The sequence below is a fragment of the Diceros bicornis genome, chromosome 20 (genome assembly GCF_020826845.1).
Source record: "Diceros bicornis minor isolate mBicDic1 chromosome 20, mDicBic1.mat.cur, whole genome shotgun sequence".
Taxonomy (NCBI): Eukaryota; Metazoa; Chordata; class Mammalia; order Perissodactyla; family Rhinocerotidae; genus Diceros; species Diceros bicornis.
The window spans coordinates 4,642,758-4,668,297 of record NC_080759.1 but is presented as its reverse complement, the minus strand read 5'-3'; the positions used below and the strand labels follow the sequence as shown (position 1 = coordinate 4,668,297).

The 25,540-nt window shown below is 44.8% G+C and overlaps 1 protein-coding gene across 1 annotated transcript; it reads left to right on the top strand.

Moving 5' to 3' along the window:
• The first annotated feature begins 239 nt into the window (after positions 1 to 239).
• Positions 240 to 25,250, top strand: CALR3 (calreticulin 3). Its single transcript, XM_058563621.1, has 9 exons — positions 240 to 330; positions 508 to 609; positions 2,795 to 2,998; positions 13,339 to 13,433; positions 16,383 to 16,571; positions 20,079 to 20,186; positions 20,276 to 20,407; positions 21,627 to 21,719; positions 25,093 to 25,250. Exons 1-9 carry the CDS (start codon positions 240 to 242, stop codon positions 25,234 to 25,236), a joined length of 1,158 nt encoding a protein of 385 aa, XP_058419604.1. The 3' UTR covers positions 25,237 to 25,250.
• The last annotated feature ends 290 nt before the right edge of the window (positions 25,251 to 25,540 follow it).

The window sequence follows — 25,540 nt, the reverse complement described above, 5'->3', positions numbered from 1 at the left end:
TACATTTCCCGGCGCGCCCCGCGCCCCGAGGACCAATAGTGCCCCGAGTCACATGGGCGGGGCATCATGGGAGTGGTAGTTCCGGGGCGGCCCCGGCGCGCACTGCGCGCCGGGGACCAATGGTGCCTCAGGTCATAATCGGGAGGCGTGACGGGAGTTGTAGTTCCGGGACAGGCCTGGAGCGCCACTGAGACCGGGAGCAAAGGGGCGGGTATAAGAAGAAGCGCCGTGCAGTCGCCATGGTCGCGGCTCGCGTTCCGCTCTGGGCAGTCTGCGTACTACGAATGACGGTGGCCACCGTCTACTTCCAGGAGGAGTTTCTAGACGGAGGTGAAACGCCCGTGGTAGCCCATACCGAGCTGTCCGGCGGACGGCCTAAGTCGCCATTGGCGCCAGCGTTTCGCCGCGGGGTCGGTGGTGGCGAATCTTCGACGCCTCGAGGCCCCTCACCCTCCCCATGACCCCAAGTAACAGTGTCCGCCCTAACCGGTGTTGTTTCCCCCACAGAGCGCTGGAGGAACCGATGGGTGCAGTCCGCCAATGACTCCCAATTTGGGCATTTTAGACTCTCGTCGGGGAAGTTTTATGGTCATAAAGAGAAAGACAAAGGTTAGTGTAGGATTCGTGAGAAAATCGAGCTAAATGTTAACCCCCCATGGCAACCTTGCAAGGTAGATGTGGCACACCCTTAACCCCTCTTACACCCATTTCCCAGGTAAGGAAACAAAGGCACAGGTAGGGTCTTGAGTTATTTTTTTTCTCTCTCCTGTCTTTATGAGCCCAAGATCACCCGCTTTATAAGCACTAGTCAAATGAGTTCAGGGCCCAAGGGAACTTTTTCCTGCGGAGGGAAAAAGATTAGAAGATACTTCTCATTCTTATTTTCACGTTAAAAAGAAAAAAAAATTGAGGTAAAAGTTACATGCTGTCACATGCACAGATCTTCAGGGTACAGCAGGATGAATGTTTACAACTGTACACCCGGGTCGAGATAGGGGACATTTTCAGTCCAGGTATAGGCCTACCTGGTGCCCCCCTCCCCCAAATCAGTAGCCTCCTGGCCCCAAGGATAACATCTATTTGGTGATAAAAGGGGGACAAACTACAGCTCGTCTACTGTGTGTTTTTGTACAGCCAGGGAGCTGAGAATAGTTATTACATTTTTAATAGTTGAGAAAAAGATCGAAAGGGAGATAGTATTTTGTGACATGTAAAAATTATATAAAATTCAATGAAATATGTTTCTGTGTCCATGGATAAAGTTTAGTGAAGCACAGCCATGCCCATTCATTACATATAGTCTGTTGGCTGCTTTCATGCTGTAAAGGCAGAATCAAGTAGTTGAGACGGACGAAATGGCCCACAGAGTCTAAAATATTTACTCTCTGGCCTTGCAGAGGAAGTTTACTGGCCCCTGATTTGGATGAAAAATTTCCTTCTTTACCACCTTCCACTCAACCCCCATCTTGGCCCTGTGACTCCATTGTTACCCTGTGTGGCAGCCTCTGGTTTTCTATTGTATATACGTTGTTTTGTAAGTTACATGTTGGCCCACAAAGTTGGTCAAAATTCAGGCTATATGAGAAAAATGGAGTGAAAATACACAGGTTGTTCCATGAAGCTTGTCCATGGACAGGGGTTTCCACTTAGAGTCATTTGGGTATTTACCACAGTGTTTTTCCTCCCTCCAATCTGGAATCCTGAGGTTCTGTGCGTTCATTCAGCCCAGCATGCGTCTCCTGATAGCACACACAGGCAAGGCCTTGGGGACACTGGTTAATTTGGCCCCTTGCATCATGGTCTCCCGGGCCATGACACAGAAGTCGTGGACGGGAAGATAGAGTTTAGTCAGGCAGAGATGGAGGTGGTGAGAGATGATGTGGTTGGCTGAGGAGGGTAGCGGGACACAAAGGGAGGCAGTGTGGCTTTAGGAATTGCCTGGAGGATAGGAGGAAGGGGAAGGGGAGGGGCTACAAATTCCCTGAGAAAGGGAAAGGTGGGAGAAGGATGGAGGAAGCAGAAGGAGAGGTGTGGTAGTGGGGAGTCAGCCATGAGGTCAGGCTTGGACATATTGACACAAAAGGCCAAGTTCGTTTTTACGGCTCTCACCACAGGCAGCTATGGGGGCCAGAGTGTGGAGCAAGGAAGGGTAGGTTATGATAAGAATGGCTCTGTTTTCAGGTTTGGCAGACTCCAGGATAAGATAAGGATTTGGTACAGAGCCTAGTGGCTACTGAGAAAGGGGGTTTTGGTCTTGAAGTGAATGCCTAAACTTGTAAAACAAATATAATCTGATTTGCATGATAAAAGGATGGTATCTTCGTAAAAAGAGCCGTCACACAGATGAGTCTCTGGGCCAGCTCAGCCAGTGCCGTGAAGCACTGTCTTGCAGATCAGTGCTCTGTGCTCCGTCTGCTGTTGTGTCTCTGAAGTAGCTGTTTTAAGACGAGAATTGAGGAAAAGAAGTAGAATGCTCCCTTTTTTAATTCAGGTGTTACACAGGCTTCCTTGTACATACCCACCCCTCGGAAGATGAATGGAAGCAAAATTAATCTTTTATCCATAATTAGATTGCGTATTTGTCATTTAGAGCTAAAATGTTTGTGTAACTTAAGACATAACAGTGGTATATCATGCCTGTTGCATATTATTGTACAAATGTGCTGTAGGCTCTGGATGGTCCTTAATGGTTAGGAAGTAATTACTGGGGGTGGCAGAAGGACAACCATTTAATTGCCTGCGTCACTGAGCGCTGTGTCATTCCTAATCCTTCATGAGTACTTTTTGTTTAAAGGTCTGCAAACCACTCAAAATGGCCGATTCTACGCCATCTCTGCACGGTTCAAACCCTTTAGCAATAAAGGGAAGACTCTGGTCATTCAGTACACAGTGAAACACGAGCAGAAGATGGACTGCGGAGGAGGCTACATAAAGGTCTTCCCTGCAGACATAGATCAGAAGAACCTGAATGGAAAATCCCAGTACTATATTATGTTTGGTAAGTTTAGATAGTACAACACAACCATTTCTGGTGACTTTGAAAACCCTTCCACCTCATAAGATCCTTAGACTAAGACTTTGCTAAAGTATTGGTATTGAGTATATCTGACTAAAGGTTTTTAGCACTGTTAAACCTAATTAATACTATAAAAAGCCAACTATACCATTCTGTTGTGCTTTTGAAAAAGCTATTTATTCAACATTGATGTAGCCCCAAGTATTTTGACTATATCAGGAGTTAACAGCCCTTAGCCGTGGGCTGGATCAGTCTATGGCCTGTGTTTGTTGAGGCCCCGGAGTTGAGAATGGGCTTTAACATTTTTGAATGATTGAAAAAAATCAAAATAACGATATTTTGTGACACATGAAAATTACATGAAACTCAAATTTTAGTGTCCACAAATGAAGTCGTATTGGAATGCAGCCTAGCTTTGTTCATTTATATCTTGTCCATGGCTGCTTTCAAGCAGCAAGGGCGGAGTTGAGTAGTTGTAACAGAGACCACATGGCCCACAAAGCCAAAAATATTTACTGCCTGGCCCCTTACAGAAAAAGCTTCCTGACCCTGAGAACATATTAAGTGTCTTCTGACACCAGAGGTAATTGATAAAAATTTGTGCTGGAATTGGGAAGGGACCACACTGGGCCATAGGAACTACACATACCTGAAGTGTGTGCGTTCAAAAAGCTTAATAATGAAGAGGATTCTGGGAAGATGGCAGAGGAGGAAGCACCAGGAACCTGTCTCCCCACCTGGACATCAACTGCACTGGCAGAATCTGCCTAATATAACTGTTTTGGAACTCTGGAGTCTGTGGAAGGATCGCAGCTTCCAGGAGAAGACTAGGAGGGTTAATTTTGGTCAATTTCAGCTCTTAGCACAGTAGCACCTACCCATCCTCCACCCCCAGCCATATGGCCGACAGCTGTGCACATGTTCCTGGAGCAGCTTACACACAGCTTCTGGGAGCCAGGGTAGGCAAAAAGGACCCTGTCCACCAAATATTGGGCATCTGAGTGCTGATTACTGACTCATATCACAAAGGTAGAGCCAAAGAGGCAGCCATTGTTGTAAGCACCCCCCACCCCCAGTTGAAGTGACTTCCAGGGAATTTAAAGGGCCACCACCCTTTTACCTCCCTTCATTTTTCACCTTTTCCCCTTTAGGAAGCCAGACATTAAAGACTAGGACATTAAAAAACAACTGCATATTCAGGAAAAATCAGAAAGTGACCACATATGCCCAGGGTAAGACTTAGAAAAGACCTGAGAAGACCTTAAGTTTACACCTCAGGCTGGCCCTTGGCACAGAGACAGCCTACGACAATCAATCAAAAATAAATAACCATAAACAGCAAACCCTGGGGAAGGAGGAGAATCTGATTTCCGGAGTTATCACATCATTAGATTCAAATGTCCAGTGTTCAAGGCCCATGCAAATGAAACAACAGGAAAGTGTGGCCCATACAAATGAAAAAGATAAATTAACATAAACTGTCCCTGAAAAAGGACTGGTGGCACCTCTATTAGACAAAGACATGAATAACTATCTGAAAGATGCTAAAAGAACTAAAGGTGGATGAGGCGGAAGTCAAGAAGATGATGTGTGAACTAAATGGAAATATCAGTAAGAAGACAGAAAACCTAAAAAGAAACCAAAAAGAAATTCTGGAGCTGAAAAGTACAAGTGAAATGAAAAATTCACTAGAGGGACTCAAAGGCAGATTTGAGCAGGCAGAAGAAAGAATCAGTGAACTTGAAAATAGGGTAATGGGAATTATCAAAGCTGAAGATAAAAAAGGAAAAGGTTGAAGAAAAGCAAACAGAGTCGGACCTGAGGCATACTGTCAAACAGACCAACATAAGCATTATGGAAGTCCCAAGAGAAGAGAGAGAAAAGTGGGCAGGGAGAGAGAATATTTGAAAAAATAATGGTTGAAGACTTCCCAAATTTGATGAAATACTTGAATATAAATATCCAAGAAGCTTGACAAACTCCAAGTAAGGTGAACTCAGAGAGACTCACACAAAGACACATTATAATCAGACTTTCAAAAGACAGACAGAGAACATTGAAAGCAGCAAGAGAGAAGCAAATCATCACATACAAGGGATCCTCAATAAGATTATCCTCAGATTTCTCATCAGAGACTTTGGAAGCCAGAAGACATGGAGCCACTATATTCAAAATGCTAAAAGAAAAAAACTGTCGACCAAGAATCATACCTGGAAAAACTGTCCTTCAAAAATGTGAGAGAAATTAAGGGCCGGCCCTGTGGCTTAGCGGTTAAGTGCGTGCGCTCCACTGCTGGCGGCGGGGGTTCAGATCCCAGGCGTGCACCGACACACTGCTTCTCCGGCCATGCTGAGGCCATGTCCCACATACAGCAACTAGAAGGATGTGCAGCTATGACATACAACTATCTACTGGGGCTTTGGGGGAAAAATAAATAAATAAAATTATTTAAAAAAAAAAGTGTGGGAGAAATTAAGACATTCCCAGATACACAAAAGCTGAGGGAATTTGTGACCACTAGACCTGCCTTGCAAGAAATGCTCATGGGAGTCCTGCAGGTGAAGTGAAAGGACACTAGATGGTAACTCAAAGCTGTATGGAGAAACAAAGATCTCGAAAAAGGTGAATACATGGGCAATTATAAAAGCTAGCATTACTGTAACAATGGTTTGTAACTTCTCTTTTGTTTTCAACATGATAAGAGACTAATACATTTTAAAAAATTATTAGTGTAAAAGCTAGTATTACTATAACTTTGGTTTGTAACACCGAATCTTGTTTTTCTACATAATTTAAGAGACTAATGCATTTTAAACAATTAATAGTTTATGTTTTGGGACACACAATGTATAAAGATGTAACTCTGTGACATCAGTAACTGAAAGGCATGGGGACAGAGAAGCAAAGGAGTAGAGTTTTGTATGTTATTGAAATTAAGCCAGTATAAGTTCAAATTAGAGTGTTAGAACTTTAGGATGTTAAATGTAATTCCCATGGTAACCACAAAGAAAATAGCTGTAGAATATACACAAAACGAAATTAAGAAGGAATTTAAACATTTCACTACAAAAAGTCAACTATTAACACAAAAGAAGACAGGGATACAGGAAATGAGGGCAAAAAAGCTATAGGACATATAGAAAATAAATAGCTCAATGACAGAAGTACGTCCCTACTTGTCAGTAATTACTTTAGATATAAATGGATTAAACACTCCAGTCAAAAGACAGAGATTGGCAGAGTGGACAAAAACACATGACCCAACTAAATATTGTCAACAAGAGACTGGTTTGAGATCCAAAGACACAAGCAGGTTGAAAGTGAAAAGATGGAAAAAGATATTTTCTGCAAATAATAACCAAAAGAAAGCAGGAGTGGCTATACTAACATCAGATGAAATAGACTTTAAATCAAAAAAGGTTACGAGAGACAAGAAGGATATTATATATTAATAAAAGTTTCAAAGCAGCAAGAAGATATGACAAAAACATTTACACACCTAATGACAGACCATCAAAATATATGAAGCAACAACTGACAGAATTGAAGAGAGAAATAGACTGTTCTACACTGGTAGTTGGAGATTTCACTCACTCATTCACAACAACGGCTAGAACAGTCAGACAAAAGACAAGGAAATAGAGGACTTAACACAGTAAACCAACTGGATCAACAGACACACACGGAACAGTCTGCCCAACAACAATGGAGTACACATTGTTCTCAAGGGTGTATGGGATGTTTCCAGGATAGACTGTATATTAGGCTACAAATTAAATCTCAATAGATTTAAAAAGATAGATATCATACAGAATATTTTCTCTCACCTCAATGGAAGGAAGTTAGAAATCATTAAAGGGAAAATGGAAAAATTTAAAAAACTGTGGAAATTAACACACTGTTAAACAACCAATGGATCAAAGAAGAAATCACAAGGGAAATTAGAAAATAGAGATGAATGAAAATGAAAACACAGCTTACCAGAACTTATAGGACACAGCAAAAGCTGTGCTGTTGAGGAAGTTTATATCTATAAATGTTTACATTAAAAAATAATAAAGATCTCAAATCAACAACCTAACTTTACAACTTAAGGAACTAGAAAAAGACCAAACTAAACCCAAAGCTATCAGAACAAAGGAAATAATAAAGATCAGAGCAGAGATGAATGAAATAAAAAAATAGAAAAGCAGTAAGAAAATCAATGAAATCAAAAGTTGTTTCTCTGAAACTCTATTGTGGTTACCAGGGGTCATGGGGGTGGGGGTGGGCACAAGGGGTGAAGGGAGACATGTATATGGTGATGGACAAACAAAAATGTACAACTCAGAATTTCACAATGTTATAAACTATTAAAACATCAATAAAAAAAAACTTGTTTCTCTGAAAAGATTGACAAAATTAACAAACCATAGCTAGATGGACTAAGAGAAAAAGAGAGGGCCAGCCCCGGTGGCCGAGCAGTTAAGTTTGGTGTGCTTCACTTCAGCGGCCCAGGTCCAGTTCCCGAGTGCGGACCTACACCACTCATCTGTCAGCGGCCATGCTGTGACGGCAGCTCACATACAAAAAGAGGATGTTGTTAGCTCAGGGAAAATCTTCCTCAGCAGAAAAAAAAAAAAGATTCAAATTACTAAAATCAGAATTGAAAGTGGTGATGATTCTACAAAATCTACAGAAATAAAAAAGATTACAAGAGAGTACTATGAATAGTTGTATGCCAAAAAATTGGATAACCTAGATGAAATGGGCAAATTTCTAGAAACACAAAACCTACCAAGACTCAATCACAAAGAAATAGAAAATCTGAATAGACCTATAACTAGTAAGGAAATTGAAGCAGTAAACAGAATTCTCCCAGAAAAGAAAAGCCCTGAATCTGATGGTTTCATTGGTGAATTCTACCAAACATTTAAAGAATACCAATCCTTATCAAACTTTTCCAAAAAGTTGATGAGGGAAAACTTCCTAACTCGCTTTATGAGGCCAGCATTACCTTGATAGCAAAACCAGACAGACGCTACAAGAAAACTGCAGACCAATATCCCTTATGAATATTGATGCAAAAATCCTCAAAAAATGCTAGCAAATAGAATTCAGCAGCATATTAAAAGGATTATACACCATGACCAAGTGGCATTTATTCCTGGACTGCAAGGATGATTTGACATATGAAAATCAACCAGTGTAATATGTCAGATCAGCAGAATGAAGGAAAAAAAACACACGATCATCACAATTGATGCATGAAAAGCATTTGACAAAATTCAACATACTTTCGTGATAAACACACTCAACAAACTAGGAGTAGTAGGAAACTACCTCAACATAATAAAAGCCATATATGAAAAACCCACAGTGAACATCATATTCAACAGTGAAAGACTGAAAGCTTTTCCACTACAACAAGGAATAAGGCAAGGATGCCGCTGTCACCACTTCAACATAGTACTGGAAGTTCTAGCCAGGGCACTTAGGCAAGAAAAAGAAATAAAAGCCATCCACAATGGAAAGGAAGAAGTAAAATTGTCTCTGTTTGCAGATGATATGATCTTATATGTAGAAAACCCTAAAGATTGCACAAAAAAACTATTAGAACTAATGAATGAATTCAGCAAAGTAGCGGGATACAAAGTCAGCAAGCAAAAAAGGTTGCGTTCCTATACATGAACAATGAACAATCTGAAAAGGAAATTACAAAAACAATTCCATTTACAATAGCATACAAAAGAGTAAAATAGTTAGGAATTAACCAAGGAGGTGAAAGACTTATGTAATGAAAACTACAAATTGTTGCTGAAAGAAATTAAAGAAGACATAAATATATGGAAACACACATCCCATGTTCATTAATTGGAAGACTTAATATTGTTAAGATGTCAGTACTACCCAAAGCAACCTACATATTCCAAAGAGATCTACAGATTCAATTCAGTCCCTATAAAAATTCCAATAACATTTTTTTTTCAGAAATAGAAAAACCCATCCTAAAATTCATGTGGAATCTCAAGGGACCCTGAATAGCCAAAACAAACCTGAAAAGAAAAACAAAACTGGAGGACTTAACCCAAGTATCCATTGACAGATGAATGGATAAACAATATGTGGTATATCCATACAATGGAACATTATTCAGCCTTAAAAAGGAAGAAAATTCTGACACCTGCTACAACATGGTTGAACCTTGAGGACATTGTGCTAAATGAAAGAAGCCAGTCACAAAAGGACAAATACTGTATGACTCCACTTGTATGAGGTACTTAGAGTAGTGAAAATTATAGAGACAAAGTAGAATGGTGGTTGCCAGGGGCTGGGAGAGGGGGATGGGGAGTTAGTGCTTAATGGGGATAGAGTTTCAGTTTTACAAGAAGAAAAGAGTTATGGGGATGGATGGTGCTGATGGCTGCACAACAATGTGAATGTATTTAATACCACTGAACTGTGTACTTAAAAATGGCTAAGGGGCCGGCCCGGTGGCGCAAGCGGTTAAGTGCGTGCGCTCCGCTGCGGCGGCCCGGGGTTCGCTGGTTCGGATCCTGGGCGCGCACCGACGCACTGCTTGGTAAGCCATGCTCTGGCGGCGTCCCATATAAAGTGGAGGAAGATAGGCACAGATGTTAGCCCAGGGCCGTCTTCCTCAGCAAAAAAAGAGGAGGATTGGCGGATGTTAGCTCAGGGCTGATCTCCTCACAAAAAAAAAAAAATAAAAAATAATGGCTAAGATGGTAAATTTGACGTTATGTGTATTTGACCACAACTTAAAAAGGGGGGGGAAAAGCTTCAAGAATGAAAACATATATTTAAAATATCCATCCTTAATCCAAATTTGGGGAATCATTCTTTAAAACTCTTTTCTCTCATCGGACTGGATGTCTTGCAGAATTTTTCTCTCTCATATTTTTTCCATGCTTATCTCTGAATTTGTCATGATCAACATCAGGCTTCAGATACCTGGTTATGCTGTTCTTATATATATAGATACCACTGGTCACAGTGTTGTTGTAGAAGTAGAAAAAGTAGACGTTACATTATTTATTAGATTTAGGTACAATCCTGCTCTGTCGATTTGGAGAGCAAGGCGACTTCTCCAAGACTACAGCCTTAGATGCACAGTCCCCACCTCTGCCCAGAGTGCTTCTACTCTGCCGTGCCTCATAGTTTCCCTTGAATTTAAAATCTGGGATGGGAAAAGTCTTTTTATTGTGATTAAAAAAGAAATTAACATGTCCTGGTTTTTGATTATTGTTATTATCCTCTTAAAACAGAAAGGTAGGGCTGGCCCTGTGGCTTAGCGGTTAACTGCGTGCGCTCCGCTGCTGGCGGCCTGGGTTTGGATCCTGGGCGTGAACCGATGCACCGCTTCTCCAGCCATGCTGAGACCGCGTCCCACACACAGCAACTAGAAGGATGTGCAACTATGACATACAACTATCTACTGGGGCTTTGGGGGGAAAAAAAAAAGGAGGAGGATTGGCAATAGATGTTAGCTCAGAGCCAGTCTTCCTCAGCAAAAAGAGGAGGATTAGCATGGATGTTAGCTCAGGGCTGATCTTCCTCACAAAAAAAAAACAAAAAACAGAAAGGCAGTGGGGGCCGGCCCCATGGCAGAGCAGTTCAATGCTCTTGCTCTGCTGCTGGCAGCCCAGGTTGGGATCCGGGCGCGCACCAATGCACCCCTTGTCAGGCCATGCTGTGGCGGCGTCCCACGTAAAGTGGAGGAAGATGGGCATGGATGTTAGCCCAGGGCCAGTCTTCCTCAGCAAGAAGAGGAGGATTGGCATGGATGTTAGCTCAGGGCTGATCTTCCTCACCAAAAAAAAAAAAAAAAAAAAAAAAAAAACCAGAAAGGCAGAGATATTTGGCAAAAAATATTACCTGTTGAACTAGAGATAATTTCACAAATATTTGATTTAGTTAGTGTTGGTAAACAAAATAACCACAAGTATCCGCCAAAATACTACTTTTAAATATATATAGTGTGTCTGCTATATGTGAATTGTGAAGCAGCATACTCTTGAGTAAAAAAAAAAATCTGATTAAAATAAATTTTCTGTGTTATTTTTGCTATAACTCAAAATCATTTACATTTTACTCAAACTTGCTGTGTCATTTTTAGAGTACTTCCCTGTGGTAGCTCAGCTCTAGCCTTCGGTATGAGAGCAGGTTGCTGAGGCTTGTGGTGTTGAAGGGGAAGAGAGAAGTCTGTTTTATTGGGCCCTGGCTAGGGGCTTTACATATATCATCTTAGATTATGTATAAAACCCTAAGAAATGGGTAACACAGTCCCTATTTTGCAAATAAGGAAACTGAGGCTCAGACAGATTAAACTACTTGCTCAGAGTCAGGTCAGCCTAACTTCAGAGCTCATCTGTCTACCCTATTTCCTCACAAAAATCTATTACATGTGTAAATATTTTATGATCGCTGTTAGTGGAAAATGCTCAGATTTTCCAGTCAGGTCTGGGTGTGTTCTGAAGCTTAATTTAATATTAAAGGCATGTAGGTGTTTAGAAGTAGAGAGGGAAATTCTGACCAATTTCAAAGGTCATTTTTCAATCCCGATGTAGTAGATTTTCTTTTTTATTTTAATTTTTTTTTTCCCCCAAAGCCCCAGTAGATAGTTGTATGTCATGGTTGCACATCCTTCTAGTTGCTGTATGTGGGACGCGGCCTCAGCATAGCCAGAGAAGCGGTGTGTCGGTGCGCGCCCGGGATCCGAACCCGGGCCGCCAGTAGCGGAGCACGCACTTAACCGCTAAACCACGGGGCCGGCCCGTGGTAGATTTTCATACAAATAGTTCACATAGCTTTTGTTTTAAAAATTGAACTGGAGTGTTTTCCATCAATAACAAAAAAAGGGAATTATATAAACACGCATCCTCTGAGAACTCAGCCGGGAGATAGACAATGGTATTCTTTGTCCGTCCTTCAGGATGCTACTTCCAAGTTCAATGTCACGTCTACTCTCGCAAATTGGTACTATTATTTAAGTCATTACATGCAGCCTGAATCTCTCTTATTTATTCTGGAGGTTCCTCACTGCACGTTCTAGAAGAAATCACAGTCATCTGCTTGTGTTTACACAGGATTTGCCTCACAGAATCCCCAGGGGTGGGTACAGGCCCGGGTCAGTGGAAGCGAGACCGAGAGACACCCAGATGCTTTGGTACATTCCTAAGGCTTAAGGTCAATGCCGCAGCAGAGTAATTCCAAACATCCTCAGAATGTTTGACAAGTTTTCCAGATCCCTCCTACAAACCTTGTTTAGTATATTCAGAGCTCCTCAGTCTCCGATCGAGGCATAGTGTCCTACAGCATTTCATTTCCTTAGTGACTAAAACTTAACTTTGTGCCAATTAATAAATTGTTAACTATTGAATGGAACTGTTTCTAGATTTTAAAGTTCATTGGAACCTACGTACTGATTGTAATCTCTCTTTTGCTTACGATTTGGTGTTATCATTAAGAATATATGTGTGTGTGTGTGTGTATTATTGGGGCATAAGAGTAATAACAGCAACAAGTATTTTTTGTGTGTGTGTGAGGAGATCAGCCCTGAGCTAACATCTGCCAATCCTCTTTTTTTTTTTTTTTTTTTGCTGAGGAAGACTGGCCCTGGGCTAACATCTGTGCCCATCTTCCTCCACTTTATATGGGATGCCACCACAGCATGGCTTACCAAGCAGCATGTCGGTGCGGGCCCAGGATCCGACCCGGTGACCCCTGGGCCGCCGCAGCAGAGCACGCGCACCTAACTGTTTGTCCCACCGGGCCGGCCCCTAACAGCAACAAGTATTGAGCTTTCCCATACTAAACACTTTACATACATTAGCCCATTTAATTGGCAAAATAGCTTTGTGAAGTCAAAATTAACATCCCCGTTTTATAGCCAGGACACTGAGGCATGGGGAGGCTTCGTAGTTGCAAATATGTCTCAACACAGTGAGTGAGAGCTGAGATCAGAGCCAGTCAGACTAGCCCCGAAGCCCTCGCCTGGGCACAGGTGCACTGGTCCCAGCTTCAGAGCGAGGGCCCAAGACTCGGGCAGCACATCAGGGACGCTTACCAGACTGTTGTGAGACCTTCCCTCTCTTACTCACGTGCTGGTTTACACTTGAGTCCCAAGTGGCTGCAGTGACCAGAGAAGGCCTGAGCTGAGAAGGGCGTCACCGTCCATTTAAATATCTCCACATGAATATCTGATTATTCCCAGACACATAAGCTTCTTGTGCCTCGTGTATTATTTCAAGAGAATGATTGGGGGTGTCCTGTGATGATGCATTATAGAAGGAAATTGAGAGCAGCTAATATTTTTTTTGTAGGACCCGATATTTGTGGATTTGATATCAAGAAAGTTCATGTTATCTTACATTTCAAGAATCAGTATCACTCAAACAAGAAATCAATCAGATGTAAGGTAAATGCTTTTGTACTCAAATCAGTGACTGTGTTAACTCTTGCCAGATGATAACGTAAGTTTAGAGAAAATAGTTTTCATCTTAAAATATTTAAGTGAGCCAGAGATGGGTCTTAGCAAACAGACCCCATGTGCCTGATTTCCAGTTTAGCAGGCCCATTAGAGACGCTTGTCCACCACTTTGATTGTTTGGCGTCTGAAGTTTTTACCCATCAGGAGGGCGCACACGCTTTTTACTGTAAGTTATGACATCAATTTATAATTTTCCTCATAAAAGTTACAACAGGATGGTCACATTTCAGCTATATCCATCATCATTAAGGAATAAAATATTCAGGATGAGAGAAAAACATTCTGGAGATATTAATCTTCAAAATGTCAAAAATTTAAAAATGGAGATATTTCTAAAATGAAAGCATGCACTCCCCTTTTTACCTGGGGGATCCTGTGGAAATGACACCTTAGGTCTTAGGGCTGCTTTATAACTCAGTGGCCTGGCCTGGGGCTTCTCCAGAGAGGCAGCTCGTGGGAGAAGGGGCCTGGTCAGGCCCCTGGTACATGGGCCTGTGGAGGGGAAGTACCTCGCCAGTGCCCTCCCCACGTTGAATGTCAGCGACAGGAAGCAGGGACCTGTCCCCTGGGGCGTCCCCGGCACCCAGAGCTCCAGCGTCTGTGGCCTCCATGAATCTAGGTGGGAGGCCCGAGTGTGTTTGGAGATCACTGACCGCCTGGAGGGGAAGCATCCATAACCGTCCCTTGTCCAGTCCTGGCCCAATCGGGCAGCCCTCAGCCCCTCACGAAGCCCAGGGGGTCTCGGTGGCCCTCCCGCTCCCTCTTTGGGTTCTACCTGCTGACTTGGTTCTAGAGAGTCAGCGCCCCCCCCCCCCCCCCCCCCGGCACAGGGAGGCTGGACACCCCTCCTGTGGGGGCGAGGGAGAGCGCGAAGCCCTCCCCCGCCTTAGTGTTTGGACCAAACGGCAGGTCTCGATGCTTGACTCGGAGCAATTGTTCAGTTGCGCCTCAGGGGGGTGGGAGAGAGGAGGGCTGAGACTATGGAGGCCGCGGGGTCCTGCCAGGGAGCCACAGCATGACCACCTGGAGTCAGCGAGTCCAGGAGCCCTGAGCGGCTCCTGCAGGCTGATGACGCCCTCAGGCGTGTGCTGCTATTTCTGTTAGAAAAATAAAGGACACCTCTGCTGAAGGAGCACTGATTCCCGGCAGCTAGTCGGCGTCATGCTCTTCCTGGTGAGGAACACGGTTGTCTTCACGGGGGCTCCGGTTCATTCTGTGACGCTGTAAAGGAAAGGTGGAGGAAATCCCCTGTAGGCAGAGGTCAGCCCTCAAGGGCTTTCAAGGAGGGGGCGGATCTGCATGTTAGAAAAATACCTGTTATGTTCTGAGGTGGGTGGGTGGAGGGACAGGGTGATGGACAGGCAAGGAGACAGGTGAGGTTGTTAGGCCAAGGCTTTGGTGGGATGCAGAACATGGGAGCATTTTGACAGACAGTTCAGGGATGGGACCCAAATATCACTTAGTTATACTGGAATGTGGGTACTGAGGATGTGGACGATGACTCTCACCAGCGTTGCTGCTAATCAGCAGGGGAAACAAAGGCCAATGAGGAGGCCGGGGCAGACTATCAAGTTGTGTTTGGAAACGTTGGTTGTGAAATCCTGGCAGACATCCAGGTAGAGGTGTCCAGTAAGTTGTTGGAAACTCGGGTCTGAAGCTCAGGCCAATGGTTGGGCTTCAAGATGCCGGTTTGGAGTCGTTTGCATATGTAGGGGAGTGGATGTTATCCCTCAGGAGACTCCCCACTGGTGACCAAATCCTAGAGGATGCCAACAGTCGGGCCAGCGAGCCCAAAGTCTAGCTTCGGAAAGGCGGGGCAAGAGGAAGGCCGGCAAAGAGCAGGGGGTGACTGTGGGGAGAAGTTGTACTTGGCTGTCACAGCAGGCTGGAGAGGCCAAGGGGGACCTAGAGTAGACTGTAGTGTTGATCCCAGACAGGGCCGTCGGCCGTAGTGTGGACAGCAGCGGCCTGTCCTTTGGGGCAGAGCAGAGGGGTACTGAAGAGGCATTTACGTTTGGCTCTTAGCAGGGAGAAAATCCCCCTGACAGAGCCTTTAAGATGGTGGGGCAGTGGTTCCCATACCTGAGCAGCGTCAGAGTCCCCAGAGGGCCTGTGAAAGCAACTGGAGGGCCCACCTGGGTTCCAATTCAGCAGGTTGGGGCTGACCTGGGAACGGGCATTTCCTATGTATGCCCAGTGATGCTGATGCTGCAGGGCCACACTTTGAGAACCACCGCTGGAGTATGGTGCAGGAGTCCCCTCCGCTGCTGACAGGCAGGCACGTCCTGGGCTCCCCCAGCCTCCCCAGGCACCCGCCCACCCACCTTCCATCCCTCCTTTATTGAGTGTTTGTTCAGTGCTTTCCTTGTGTCTGGCCTGGGGCTTTGACCTTGACCAAGAGAGGCACCGGGCCTGCCCTCTCAGAGCTTAAATTTTTGGACAGCTCAAATCACAGGAAGTCCTCCCCTGTACGGAGAACTAGATGTATTTGAGAGTGGGCTTCACTTGGTATCATTCAGAATACAGAACAGGGAGTTGTTTCCCACATCAGTTTTCATGAATCAGACAGCGTGGTGGTTCCTTGGTTTATACTGCCCACCTCGTCATCTTGCCTGTGGGATTACTGTTGGGAGCATTGTCTTTGTACAAAGGGAATCAGGCACTCAAGAGAGAGTGCTAGTAGTGAGGAAGTATTCTGCAAAGGGGTGCTTCTTCCGCAGGACCCCTTCTAGAGCTGAGTGAGGCCGTATCCCTACAACCTCTCTTCTTGCTGTTCATAACAAGGCTTTGACCCATAGCGAATTAAACTGCATGTTTGGACTGCCTTGAAACGTCAAGGGTCTCACTGTTACCCTTCTCTCCCCCTAAAACATGCAGGTTGATGGCTTTACACACCTCTACACTCTGATTTTACGACCAGATCTCACTTACGAAGTGAAAATTGATAGTCAGTCAATTGAAGCCGGCAGCATAGAATATGACTGGAACCTCACATCACTTAAGAAAATGGAGAAGTCTTCAGCAGAGTCCAAGGATTGGGCCCAGGCTAAAGATGACACATCCCAGGTGTGGATTTTTCCTGAACAAGTCTAGGAAGTGTACAAGGGAGGTTTGTAAGTACTCAGGTGCTGTAGGATTGCTGCATGGCTGGTGATCATGATGACAGCATGGTGACACTGACAACCAGCCACGCACCTGTGCACACGAAAGTATTGTGGAAGAGTTTATAATATTTGAGATGAAAGCAAGTAGGGTGTGTTTTTTTAACCGGTGTTTTTTAAAAAAGGATAATGCATCGGCAACCGTTATAAAAATGATTTTTTTATTATTCTCCATTTGAATATGAAGTAGTTTTGGGGCCTCACACTTTGACTGACAACCAAGAGTCAGTTAACATCACAGCTATGTATTATTTCCCGTGGCTGCTGTAACAACGTACCACACAGTGGGTGGATTAACAACAGAACTGTATTCTCTCACAGTTCTTCTTGAAGCCAGAAGTCAGAAGTCAAGGTGTCAGCAGGGCCACACTCCCTCTGAAGGGTCTAGGGGAGGAGCCTGCCTTGCTGCTTCCAGTTTCTGGGGGCTCCTGGCTGTCCTTGGTTTGTGGCCACATCACTCCAATCCCTGCCTCCATCTCCACGTGGCTTCCTCCTCTTCTTTATAAGAGATAGAAGGTGTCTATTCTATTCTATCTCTTATAAAGATGTTTGTCATTGGATTGAGGGCCCACCTGGATAATCCAGAATGATCTGTCTCAAGATCCTTACCTTGATTATATCCTTACCTCAATTACATAGAAAGATTTTTTTTCCCCCAAATGAGCTCACATCCCCAGATTCTGAGGTTTAGGATGTGGATACATCTTTTGGGGACTACCACTCAACCCACGACAGCTACCTTTTTTTACCCCCCAGTTTCATTTGTTTATTGTTGTAACATTTTGTTTTGAACATCAAACACTGCACCAAAACATAGGCCATTTTCCTTAAGACAATTGTCTTTGCCATAGCTAAAGGTACTGGACTGGGGCCGGCCAAGTGGCCTAGTGGTTAAGTTCGGTGCCCTCCACTTCGGTGGCCCAGGTTCAGTTCCCAGGCGCAGACCTACACCACTCATCAGCCATGCTGTGGCAGTGACCCACATACAAAATAGAGGAAGACTGGCACAGATGTTAGCTCAGGGCTGATCTTCCTCAGCAAAAAACAAAAGTACTGGACTGATGTTTACAATTAATTTCTGACAACTTAAAACTTCTTAGTGGCATTGCTGTTGAATAATAAAATACTTTACCATAGAACTGAATGTAGGGGACTGCCTGGTGGTGCAGCGGTTAAGTTCACATGTTCCACTTCAGCAGCCTGGGGTTCACCAGTTCGGATCCTGGGCTCAGACCTACTCACCGCTCATCAAGCCATGCTGAGGCAGCATCCCATATAGAAGAGCTACAACTCTACAACTGTGATACACAACTATGTACTGGGGCTTTGGGGAGAAAAAAGAAGAAAAAAGAGGAAGATTGGCAACAGATGTTAGCACAGGGCCAATCTTCCTTAAAAAAAAAAAGAACTGAATGTAATTATTAACTCATAATGGTATCTTGTTTAGACGATTAATTATTTGGCCATCCTTTTTTTCATAGATAATCAAAATCAACTTTCATGAATTTGGAATCTGTGGTGTCCAATCAATGAGGACATCTTGAGATTACAGTAAAATCCCAATCAGATAAGGCTTCTCCATCATTTCACAAGGAAAAAGATAAAACCAAGCAAATTTTCCCCTTCCTTTCTTACCTTCAAAACAAACCAAAAAAGTAGTTTTCACCTGGAAAGAGCACTTGCTTTAAACGAGGCACAGAATGGCAAGGACACGGACCCTGCAGCTCCCAGCTGCTCAGTAGGAGATGCAGCTCTGGGCCTGAAATCCTGCTGCCTCTGGGTCACGTGGGCCAGCCCAGCAGTGCAGGTGTGCCTTAGAGCCAAGTGTCCGCGAGGCAGGTCCCAGAGGAGCCGAATCACCCTTTCAGAAGCCCCTTTCCACACTGCTGTGTTGTCCAGCAGTTCAGTTCTGTGTGAGCTCCTAAACAAATCAGTTCACTGTGGTGTTACGACCTGATAATCCACAGTCATAAGGAGCCGGCTACTTGGATTGAATTGTAACATTCCCTGGATCCCAGCAAGAGAGGGACTCTTCTGCTGCCAGTTGTGGTGAAGGCAAAAAGCAGCAGCAGAGGCAACTACATGCCACGTATTGATCGCTGAGAAGTTATGGAGGATGATGGAAAAGCCACAGTCTATGTGCAAAACACTTAATATTTCTCAAATTACTCTAAACCAGAAACACTATTGTACATGACTTTTATTATGTAAGTGTTTATCTGCATATTAATCCATAGCAACTTTTTCTTTTTTTTTTTTTTTGAGGAAGATCAGCCCTGAGCTAACATCCGATGCCAATCCTCCTCTTTCTGCCGGGGAAGACTGGCCCTGGGCTAACATCCGTGCCCATCTTCCTCCACTTTATATGGGACGCCGCCACAGCATGGCCTGACAAGCGGTGCGTCGGTGCACGCCCGGGATCCAAACCTGTGACCTCCAGGAGGCCAAAGCAGAGCGCGTGCACTTAACCGCTGTGCCACCAGGCCGGCCCCCATAGCAACTTTTTCTCATCTGTTCATTTAGTCAACAAATATTTATTCCACACACACTAAGCCCTATACATATATAGATGTGTGTATATATGGATATATATGTGTATATGTGTATACGTGAGTATATTGTGTGTGTGTATACATGTGTGTATATATGTATGTATAGTGTGAGTTTTTATATATATGTAAAATGACTCAATAATATAACTGCTTTTATCCTGCTACCCAGCAGTCCCCAGGTAAATCTTGGAACATTTCTTACTTGTCCAGCCTCTCTCTGGAATAGTCTGTGTCTGACCGTGATGTAGAAGGACAGACTTAACCTAACCAGCAGTAAATGTGCAGCCCTTCCTCCCATCCTCACTTTTTTTTTTTGGTGAGGAAGATTGACCCTGAGCTAACACCTGTTGCCAATCCTCCTCTTTTTGCTTGAGGAAGAGTGGCCCTGAGCTAACGTCTGTGCCCATCTTCCTCTATTTTTTTGTATGTGGGATGCCTGCCCCGGCATGGCTTGATGAGTGGTGTAGGTCCACGCCCAGGATCCATACCCACAAACCCAGGCCACCAAAGCAGAGTGCACCAAACTTAACCACTACACCACCAGGCCAGCCCCACGTCACCACTTTTTACCCATCATTTTAATTTGAGCCACTATTTCGAGTTTTCCACATTGTCATTCCTCTCAACAGCATGGGAAGATATGCAGTTATACAGAGGGTTAGGGAGGAAACCTGGCAGTGTGTGGCCCTGAAGCCCTCGGTGGGATCTGGAACCCTGAGCACTCAGCCCTTTGACCACCAAATTGAGAAGGAGATGGGGAAATTGCAACAGGGGTCACAGACCTATGCCCTCCTCTTGGGAGCTAAGAATTTCCTTTCTTAAGTCTGAGGATCTATTTTTTTTCCTTACACATATTTAAGGACTGGGAGAAGCATTTTCTGGATGCCAGTGCCAGCAAGCCAAGTGACTGGAACAGTGAACTGGATGGGGACTGGCAGGCACCGATGCTGCAGAAGCATCCGTACCAGGTGCGTGTGTCTTCTTCCTGGGACGCCCTCGGGCTGCCCCCGCCCCCACCATGGCGTCCAGGACCACCATATGCAGTTTGTTTTTGCAGGATGGCCTGAAACCAGAGGGTATTGATAAAGACGTTTGGCTCCATCAGAAGTTGAAAAACACCAACTATTTGACGGAATATGACCTCTCAGAATTTGAGAACATTGGTGCCATTGGACTGGAGCTGTGGCAGGTCACTTCGTTTTAAATTTGCTTTAGTTAACTGAATTTCAGCCTAAACTCCTTAATTCACATAGCTAGCATTCCTTGAGCTCCTTCTGTCTGTCTGGCGTTCATACCTGGACTAGAGACATACAGCCATGGACAAATCGAACATCCTTCCCGCCCTCTGGGCACTTCCTGGCTGCCGCCCTGCACCCTGAGAATGCCCTTTCCATGACATTGCTGGACCTGTCACTCTTCTGCTTGTAGCTGACCTGTGGTGCCCATCAGCTTTAGGACAAGATTGCAGATTCTGAGGCCAGCCCTGTGGCATAGTGGTCCAGCACGGTCCACTTCGGTGGCGCCGGTTTGGATCCTGGGTGCAGATCTACAGTACTCATCAAGCAATGCGGTGGTGGCGGCCCACCTACAAAATAGAGGAACACTGGCACAGATGTTAGCTTGGGGCTAATCTGCCTCAAGCTAAAAAAGAGGAAGATTGGCAACAGATGTTAGCTCAGAGTGACTCTCCCTCACCAAAAAAAAAAAAAAAGATTGCAGATTCTGATGCAGTGGGTCCGTGATGGAACCTGAGATTCTGCATTTCCAGCGAGCTCCTAGGTGCTGCTGCTGCTGGTCCACGGCCCACACCTTGTACAGTAAGGTTCTCAAGCATGGCTGAACGCTCAAGTCACTGGAGAGCTCGTCAAAGTCTCGATGCCAAGTAGTACCCCAGACCAGTTAAATCAGCGTCCCACAGGGGGAGACCAGGCATCAGGAGTTTTTAAAATGTTCTTGGTGATCCTAGTATGCAGCCGAGTTTGAGAACCAGTGCCTTGGAGATAGTGGACGTTCTAGAAATAGGTTTAAGCATGTTATACTATTGAGAGCTCATCACTCTTTTAGCACTGAGCAAAATACAGCTGTTTTCTTGGTGGCAAGTTATTACATTTCTCACATCAATAAGGAAGGCCTTGGGCCGGCCCCGTGGCTTAGAGGTTAAGTGCGCGCGCTCCGCTACTGGCGGCCCGGGTTCGGATCCCGGGCGCGCACCGCCTCACCGCTTGTCCGGCCATGCTGAGGCCGCGTCCCACATACAACAACCAGAAAGATGTGCAACTATGGCATACAGCTGTCTACTGGGACTTTGGGGAGAAAAAGGAGGAGGATTGGCAATAGATGTTAGCTCAGGGCTGGTCTTCCTCAGCAAAAAGAACAAAAAATAAGGAAGGCCTTATTTTCATCCACAGGTAAGATCCGGAACCATCTTTGATAACTTCCTGATCACAGATGATGAAGAGTATGCTGAGAATTTTGGCAAGGCCACCTGGGGTGAAACCAAGGTACAATGCACACAAGGAACTTTTTTTCATTATTCATTTATTTCTCTCCTTAAGACTAACATATGGGAGGGCTTGATGAATTTTTCGTAGTGACTACCCCACCCAGATCAAGAGCAGAACCTGAGCAGAGCTCTCTCCCGCCTCCCAGCTAGCACCTACCCCCAGAGAAACCACTCTTCCATCACCGTGGATGCATTTGATCTCATTTTGAAATTATATAAATGAGACCAGCCAATGTTGACCACTCAGGCAGTGTTGTGAGATGCATTCATATTACCACATGCAGCAGTAGCTAGTTCCTACTGTGTGAACATTCCAGAAGGTATGTGTCCATTCTCTGTTGATGCAGCTCTGGGTTGCTTCCAGCTTGTAGCCTCTTGAATAAAGCTGTTACAGTCATTCCTGTACATGTCTTTGAGTGGACACGTGCCCAGGAGTGGACAGGCTGGGTCCCACACAGCCCAGCAGTTTTCAGTGTGTCATCCTAGTCTACATTCCCTTCTTTGGGGGATGAGAGTTTCAGTTTATGCCACATCTTTGGCCATGCTTGGTATTATTGACAGTTGTTGATAAGTCAGATTTATTGAAGCATAATTTACATACTGTAAGATTTACCCTTTTTAGGTGTGCAGGGCTATGGATTTTGACAAATGCACACAGCTGTGAAGCCACCACCACACAGCAAGATGTAGAGCAGTTTCCTCACCCCTAAGGTCTCCTTGCAGCCAAGCCCCCCACCTCTCCAGGCCACTGCTGGCCCGAGACCTACCCCTGCAGTCTCACCTCCTCCAGAAGGTCATGTAAATGGAACCATACAGTACGTGGTGTTTGAGCCTGCTTCTCTCACCAAGCATGACACATCTGAGGTGCCTCTCTGCTGGTGGTGTATCAGTCAGTAGTTTGTTTCCTCTTATCGCTGAGTAGTTGATGTGTTCACCAGCTGATGGACATTTGGGTTGTTTCCAATTTTTGACAGTATGAACAAAGCCACTGTAAATATTTGCATATGGTTTTTGGTGTGGATATGTGCTTTTATTTCTCTCGGGTCAGTACCCAGGAGGGGGTTGCTGGGTCTTATGTATGTGTATGTTTAGCTCTGAGAAACTGCCAGACTGTTTCCAGAGGGGCTACACTGCTTTGCAGTCCCTCCCGTCTCGCATCCTCACCAGCATCGGGTGTTGGCGGTTTCTCTAGGTTTGTGTGGTAGTATCTCTCTAGGGTTTCAGTTTGCATTTCCCTGATGAGGAATGAAGGTGAGCACTGTTTCATGGTGTTTGTGGCCATTTGGAGATTCTCTTTTGTGAAATGCCTATGTTTCAAAAGGTAGGTTTTATTATTATTGAGGTATGGTGAGACCAACAGATCAGGAGACAACTAACTTTGAAAAGATACCTTGTTCTACTCACAGATCCCAAGAGGAGGCGGCACACCGTGCCATAGAGGGCCACATGGGGAAGCACCCGGATCGTCAGGAAGCAGAGGGAGCAGGAGGAGGATGTGGGCAGGAGCCTTTATTGTGGTTTCCTCAGGAAAGGGTACGCAGGTTTAGGATTGGCTAGTCTTAAGAATATCAGTGGGCTCTGGGGCATAGGGCTGCCCTTAGTTATCTAGGATCTGGTCCTGGGGTAACAAGGGCAGGGAGGTGCAGCCGTGAGAGCCAGCGGAAGAGGTGGATAGGGATGTGGGCTCTGGATTGGTTAGTTTGCATATGAAAGGAGTGCCTTCAGGCATTTTTCTCTAGAGATTGACCAGCCCAGGGAGGGGCAGTCCCTCCAGGGTCAGCAAGGCCCCAGATGTCAAAGCATCAGAAACACATGGTTGACACAGCCTGTTTATGTCACTTGCCCACTTTCATGGTGGGTAATCTGACCTTCTCTTATTGAGTTGTAGGTGTTCTTCATAAATTCTGGCAAGTTCTCTGTCAGATAAATGTACTGCAAATGTCCTTTCCCCCTCTGTGCTTTGCCTTTCATTCCCTGGAGTGTGGAGCAATCATGTACTTTTTTTTGCTGTGTATTTTGAGGCCCCTATACTAAGAAGGCAATTTAAAAATTTAGCTTTGACTTCAAATAAAGAAGATAAAACATCTTCCATCAGTATAAATTCACTTGTAACTCTTTAGAGCCCAAGTATTGAAACCTAAAATGTATACTTTTAATAGGCACAAACATCTTGTTTCTGGTGTCATTGAGTGTCAATAAGTAAATGGTGGCACACCTCACGTGAATAGAGAGAGCAGCAGGCGTCCTTGCAGAGTGCCTGACTTAGAGAGCAAGTCACGGAGGACCCCCGCACTGTTTTAGCCAGAAACCCTGGATTGATGAATTGCATGCTAGCAAGTTTAAATTAAGGGTGATACGTGAACATCATCCTGATTTCAATGGAAATCCCGTCATTCTCTTTTCTTCACGGAGCCTTTTCCGGCATCTTCCACGTCGTGTACATCACACCGGGACTAGCTGCAAAACTGGTCGTTAAAACTTAAACATTTCATTATACACATTATGATTACATACGTAGAAAAAAGTTTGGAAAGGAATATTAAGACCAAGTTTAAATAAAAATGAAAAAAAAAAACCCAAACATTTCAAGGCATTTCAGACGGAAATCCCCGCCTCCCCCTTGTTTAAAGGTCGTGATCACGAAGCGATTTTCTCACAAGCTGTTTCCTTTTGACTCTAATTTCTGCCTTAAAGCCTTGTTAACGCTCTCTCAACAAGGACTCTGGGAACTTCTTGATGTCTGCACACCTAACCCTCTGTTAATCACACACACTTGGATTTTCTCATTTGGGATCTGAGACCTCCATTCATCACCCATTCACCAGTCAGCTGGTTGATGGACAGGGGCCCGGGTGCTTTGAGAAGAGAAAGAAGGGAGTGTATTCATATCAATGGGCTGAAGCATCAGCAGGGCCATGCTCCCTCCAAAGGCTCTAGGTGGGAATCCTTCCTTTGTCTCTTGCAGCTTCTGGTGGCTCCTGGAGTTCCTTGGTTTGTGGCTGCATTGCTCTAATCTCTGCCTCTGTCTTCACGTGGCCTTCTCTTATGTCTGTGTGTGTGTGTCGAATCTCTCTCTCTGCCTCTTTTATGAGGACACTTGTGATGGAATTTAGGGCCCACCTGATAATCCAGGATAATCTCCCCATCTCAACACGCTTAACTTAAATCACATTTGCAAAGACCCTGTCCTTATATAAAGTCATGTTTACCAGTTCCAGGGATTAGGACCCGATATCCTTGGGGGCCCTTCTTCAGCCGACCCCAGCGGGTATGGAAGCTTCCGGAAGGCAGGGGCAGGCCGCATGCTGACACCCAGTCAGCCCCCAGGCTGCGTAATTCCCGGCCTCTGGGGTCTTTCTTTCTTTCCCCAGGGCCCAGAAAGGGAGATGGACGCCATACAGGCCAAAGAAGAAGTGAAGAAGGCCCGTGAGGAAGATGAGGAGGAGATGCTGATGGGCAAGTTTAATGGGCAAGAAAGTAACTTCCGGAGATTTCACAGGAGGGACGAATTTTAGTCATCCCACCCCAGATAAAGATGCCTGGTAAAACCTTGTTTCTACTTTAATCTACATTTAAAAGCTCAAATGTCTACATACGTGGTAATTTGTCCAATTTTCTTTGAAAAATGTTCCTATGCTTCTTGGTGGGGTTGGTTTGGTTTTCCCAAAGGCCCCCCAAGATGTTTCCTCTGGGCAAACCCCGGTACTGGAAGCCGGAGAGAGAATCTGGCCAAAAACATGAAGCTCTTTTCTGAACTCCCAAAGCCTTTCATAAATAAAAGTTGGTAGGGCCGGCCCCGTGGCTTAGCGGTTAAGTGTG